Source organism: Protomyctophum bolini (genome assembly GCF_963924005.1).
Source record: "Protomyctophum bolini genome assembly, chromosome: 14".
NCBI lineage: Eukaryota > Metazoa > Chordata > Actinopteri > Myctophiformes > Myctophidae > Protomyctophum > Protomyctophum bolini.
In genome coordinates, this window is record NC_137875.1 from 42947501 (window position 1) to 42953110 (window position 5610).

The 5610-nt window shown below is 44.2% G+C and overlaps 1 protein-coding gene across 1 annotated transcript; it reads right to left on the reverse strand.

Annotated features, from left to right (window-relative positions):
• Positions 1-871: 871 nt before the first annotated feature.
• LOC308328903 (uncharacterized protein) lies at positions 872-1885 on the reverse strand (the record flags this gene model as incomplete). The annotated part of the gene is made up of 4 exons (XM_080783015.1): positions 1850-1885; positions 1544-1750; positions 1238-1444; positions 872-1138 (listed from the first exon to the last, which is right to left on the reverse strand). Exons 2-4 carry the CDS (start codon positions 1712-1714, stop codon positions 872-874), a joined length of 645 nt encoding a protein of 214 aa, XP_080639141.1. The 5' UTR covers positions 1715-1750; positions 1850-1885.
• Positions 1886-5610: the final 3725 nt, after the last annotated feature.

Genomic DNA, 5610 nt, shown 5'->3' on the forward strand with positions numbered 1-5610 from the left:
TCAAGAGACAAATCATCCACTCATGAGGACATCAACTACGCTCTCTCTGAGTTTGAGATAAAGCTGTGCAGTCACTTCTCCAGAATTGAAACTAGAGGAAAGAATGGCAGGATGGTGCCCATTCTCCTAAGTCCGTCAATGTTGGAATCACTTGTCTGTCTCTGTGAATGCAGAAAGGAATGTGGCGTCCTCGACGATAACCGCTATCTATTCGCCGTACCAGGCGCCATGTCTTTCTATCGCTCGAGTGCTCTTCTCCGAGAGTACAGCAATCTGTGTGGCCTCAAGAATCCACAGGCAATTACATCTACCAAACTGCGGAAACATTTGGCAACTCTGTCCACAGTTCTGAACCTTAGGGAAACTGAGATGGGGCAGCTAGCTGATTTCATGGGACACAGCATCAGAGTACATAGCAAGTTTTATAGGTTACCAGAGAAGACCCTTCAGCTCGCGAGGATCAGCAAGGTGCTGATTGCCATGGAGCAGGGACGAGTTGGTGATCTCCAAGGGAAGAACCTGGACGAAATCCACATTGATCCAAATGGTATGGAGTTTCTGCTGTATTAACCCCTTTTGGTGTTGTATCCATTATGCTATACTTTAGCTGTTGAAAAATAGCAGATGTACAAGCTCATAGTGCTGCTGTGAAAAGCTATGAGCTTGTGTGTGTGTGTATATATATATATATATGCCATTTTATAAAATTCTTGAAAATGTGGCTCAAATCTTTGAATATATATTCTTTCAGAGCAAACGTTTAACCCTAGCGCTGTATTTTATACCCTCTTGTTTCCGACAGCAGGAATAATCACAGAGGCTCTAAGGACAGCGTTTTGGGTGTTACTACACCCAAGCGTTTTGGGTGTTACTACCACTTCCCTGTCTCTCGAAAGTTGGACGTTCTGTCATCCAAAGAAGACTGATCGGTGTCCAAATCTTCATCTGATAAATCTTGGGGCAGGCTGGGGGGAAGACTATTGTGCTGTAACAGGTTGTCAGTTGTCTCGTTGTCAAGGGAGACGGGCACAGGACTGGGCGGGCGCAGAGGAGGTGGAGGCCAGAGAGAAGAGGCTACTGGAGGGCATGGGGGCAGCGTCATCCAGCCAGTTGAGCGGCGACTTGCTGGTCGAATGATCTACAGGGAAGAGAGGACAAGAGCAAAGATTAGTATAGGAATAATGATATAATAATAATAATAATGATATCATAACACTATGAACACAATCCCTGTTACCTTCGTGAGGAGAGGAGAAGCCACTGACGGAGAGGTTGGGAGAACACTACTGTGCTGTAACAGGTTGTCAGTTGTCTCGTTGTCAAGGGAGACGGGCACAGGACTGGGCGGGCGCAGAGGAGGTGGAGGCCAGAGAGAAGAGGCTACTGGAGGGCATGGGGGCAGCGTCATCCAGCCAGTTGAGCGGCGACTTGCTGGTCGAATGATCTACAGGGAAGAGAGGACAAGAGCAAAGATTAGTATAGGAATAATGATATAATAATAATAATAATGATATCATAACACTATGAACACAATCCCTGTTACCTTCGTGAGGAGAGGAGAAGCCACTGACGGAGAGGTTGGGAGAACACTACTGTGCTGTAACAGGTTGTCAGTTGTCTCGTTGTCAAGGGAGACGGGCACAGGACTGGGCGGGCGCAGAGGAGGTGGAGGCCAGAGAGAAGAGGCTACTGGAGGGCATGGGGGCAGCGTCATCCAGCCAGTTGAGCGGCGACTTGCTGGTCGAATGATCTACAGGGAAGAGAGGACAAGAGCAAAGATTAGTATAGGAATAATGATATAATAATAATAATAATGATATCATAACACTATGAACACAATCCCTGTTACCTTCGTGAGGAGAGGAGAAGCCACTGACGGAGAGGTTGGGAGAACACTACTGTGCTGTAACAGGTTGTCAGTTGTCTCGTTGTCAAGGGAGACGGGCACAGGACTGGGCGGGCGCAGAGGAGGTGGAGGGCAGAGCCGCAGACATGGGTTTCACCTTCTGCAAGAGAGGACAAGAGATCCAGTATAAGTCATTTTACACTTGGTCGCATGCTGAAAATAGCAGATCTACAATCTCACAATACGTCACAGCGCGACACGTGAACTTGTAGATCTGCCATTTTCAGCAAGTATAAAATCAGCCATTATGACGCCACCAAGGCCTGCCAAAAAACATTTAGTCGACTAAATAAACTGTTGATATAGTAGACTAGAAATCGCATGACATTTAGTCGACTGCAATTAGACTAAACATTCCAGGTAACTAAAATGTGACTAAAACTAAATGAAAACTACTCAAGAGACTTTTCACATCCTACCCGGTTTGCATTTAACCACCTCCGCAACAGTCCGTCCATCTTGCTAGTACTTCTACTCCAACATTAAACTGAAAAACAAAACACACACAGTCACCCCCACATACTCCTACTCCACTTTATAAGACTTCTCCACTTCTTATAAACTTTATAAGAACAGGATTATTTTGTTGGGCAGTAAACACTCCAAGGAGCTGTGTGTGACATCACCTTCATGCGGAAGCTAATTTAGCTAAGATAGGTATACGTCAGGGGTGGGCAATTATTTTTCCCAAGGGGCCAAATGAGAAACAGAAAATATTTTGGAGGGCCGGGCCAAAAGGCTGAACTTAATTATGCATAATATCAAATTTATTTCTATATAAATAGCAGTAAATGGCATTGTTTGGCAAAGCAATGGTAAACTAAATGTGAAACATTTGACCCAAATTATAGGCAGAGTGACTATTTTACATCATGATGATGTACAATAAGATCACCCCTCACTTCACATGGGTGTGATTTTTTTACTTTCTACTTTCTACGTTTCCTTTCCCAGTTGAAAACTATGTTTTTGTTTAAGTTACAAGTCCTGTAAATACTAGCATTTTCTTTTAACAATGAGAACATTAGAGGTAGCTCTCTTAATAGTTCCATTCAGAGGACACTGGAGGTGCCACTTTCACAACCCATGGTGCGCTGCTTACTATCGAGAGATGAGTGTTAAGTCACAACCATTAAACAATAACGTTCTGAAAACAATAATAAGCCAACCAGTAATGGTATTGTTGAGACTTGGCAGCCTGGCAGGCGCTGTATGTTGATGTGTGCACGTTCGTTCTGCCAGATTTACTTTGTGGTACAACGGTGTCGATCGACTCGTGTGCCGAAAACAGACGATCCACAAGCTCACGGCGCACCGCCCAAGCTTTCTGAACTTCAGAAGCATGCAACATTCTGGGCGCAACAACGCCATACGGCAGCATCTTAACTTTATTGGCGAGGCGGGTTAAATAAAGCAATGAAGCATAATGGGATTTAACTTGTCCTCCTGCAAGGGAGTTTGGTAATCAAAGCATGCGCCTAAATAAAAGCGATGCTTTTACCCATAAGGTAATTAGAAAGTATGTTTTATTTTCGGATTATCAAGTAATCTTTCACGGGCCGTACAATGCCCAGGCGTTCATATCCATTAGCACTGGTTAGCTGTAGGGATGTTGCACACATGCCTAAAATTGCTCTTATTTGCGCCGCCCAGCTTGTCACACTTCAGGCTGCATGAACAGCGCTCTGGCTCTGTTTTCTGCCCCCTCAATGTCCCCGTTCTCTGTTGTATTTCAATGGCTAGTTGGCGACAAGCCTACAACGGTAGCGTTGCAGTAGTCAAAACGTAAGCGAGTGACAGGCTGACAGCGAGACGAGATTAACACATGTCGATCGTATCAATGCAGAGACCTACATTATTAAATCCATTATTGGCCATTTGGCCTGGAGGGAGAACGTTTACAGCCGCTGTCGCTTCCTCCTCAACCTCCTCCTCGAGTCCCCACACTGGCACGGTAGTTACGGCTATCAAGTTAGCCATGTGCTATCGATGTTTGAGGGTTTTCTCGTCAGCGAAATGTCAACAAACAGAACACGTACGGTGACATGCATGCTGATCTTCCTTAATAATAAAAAAAGGCTTAGCCCATGCGTCCAGTGGCTTTATAGGTATAACTTGCTCAGATCTGGACTGGATTTATTTATGTTTTGGACTAGGTACTGTAGACGCGCAGATGCGATGCGTTGTTTATTGATGATTAAGCCTACAACAATTTATTTATATTGTTAAATGTTGCTTTTTAGTTTGTCTTTTAAAAAGGAGCATATATAAATGTATACCATTCGTCTACCAACTTTAATTATAAACAAGAAGGTGGCCGCACATTCTATAATGCGTTTTACAACATCTTACAAACAATTCAAAGCTATTGTGAAGCTGAATAAAAATCACTTTTACCTGGAAGCGGTTGTCACTGGCAGCATTCTCCAGGGCCATGACGGAGAATGAGCCTATGAAAAAAATAAAGGAAGTCAGTCACTGGAATAACAATTTTCTTCTCGTGCACCAAAGATGAAAGTTTGTCCTTTACTCCAAACGAAACGACGGCAACACAATTTGGGTGAGCGAGGCAGTATAGCTACTTACAACCAAGTGCAGTAAATTCACCCCCTCCCCCCACCTATCTGCTGGAGAGGTTTCCAATCGAGGTGCTCATTAGACGCAATTCAACACAGCTGCGCGAAATTGTCTAGCTCACACTAGTATTACTAGGCAAGAAAAGCCAAGAGTGCACTATGGACAGACCTGCACAACATCAAATTAAAAAAAATACAGTCAGTCCAAGAAAAAAAAAAACCCAGTCCACAGTGATTTAGGCTTGATGCCTGTATATATAAAATATAATACATTTAATAATATAATAAAATACTTATTTTATTTGGAACTTTATTGGTATTGTTTCTACTGTTTTACCACAGGCGAGTTGTGGACTAAAGCATTGTAATAGTTAGTTGAACTGTACAAAAACAATCCGATTCTTATGATAATTACAAAATAGTTCGAAAAGTTACCTTCTCTCTTCTCCTGCCTCCTGCCTCCTTCTTCCTGCTTCCTTGACGGTGACACCGTACGAGCCTTCAGGCTGGCGGGGGTGACGTGTGACTGGGGGGTGTCACCTTTTACCGGTACTGTAACCTGCTAAACTCGCGCTGATTGGCTAAAGTGACACGTGATAGGCAGACTGGGGGGTGTCACCTTTTACCGGTACGGTAACCTGCTAAACTCGCGCTGATTGGCTAAAGTGACACGTGATAGGCAGCACGGCATATTATTGGCTATAGGTGTGTGAAAATGCCTGAATTCACACACTTCTGCAGTTGCATAGTTTTGGTCAGTAGGGGGAGCATATTAACACACTTTTAACACACTTTTCATGATTTTCTATCTCTGTGGGCACTTTTTTAAAAACCAAATAAATTTGCCCTAGGAATACTAGAAACTGTTTTTCTATCAATTTAAATGATAATCCTTCTGGGGACCAGGATTTTGGTGCCCACAAGGATGCAGGTCCCCACGTCGTTGGTGTGTAGTCATAGTTCGATCCCCACAAGGTAGCAAAAGCGCACGCACACACACACGCACACACATGCATACACACACGCAGCCACACACTCACGCACGCACGCATGCCCGCAGCCACGTATGTAAGCACGCACATACGCGCAAGCACGCACATACTGTACGCTCACATGCACGCGCACACA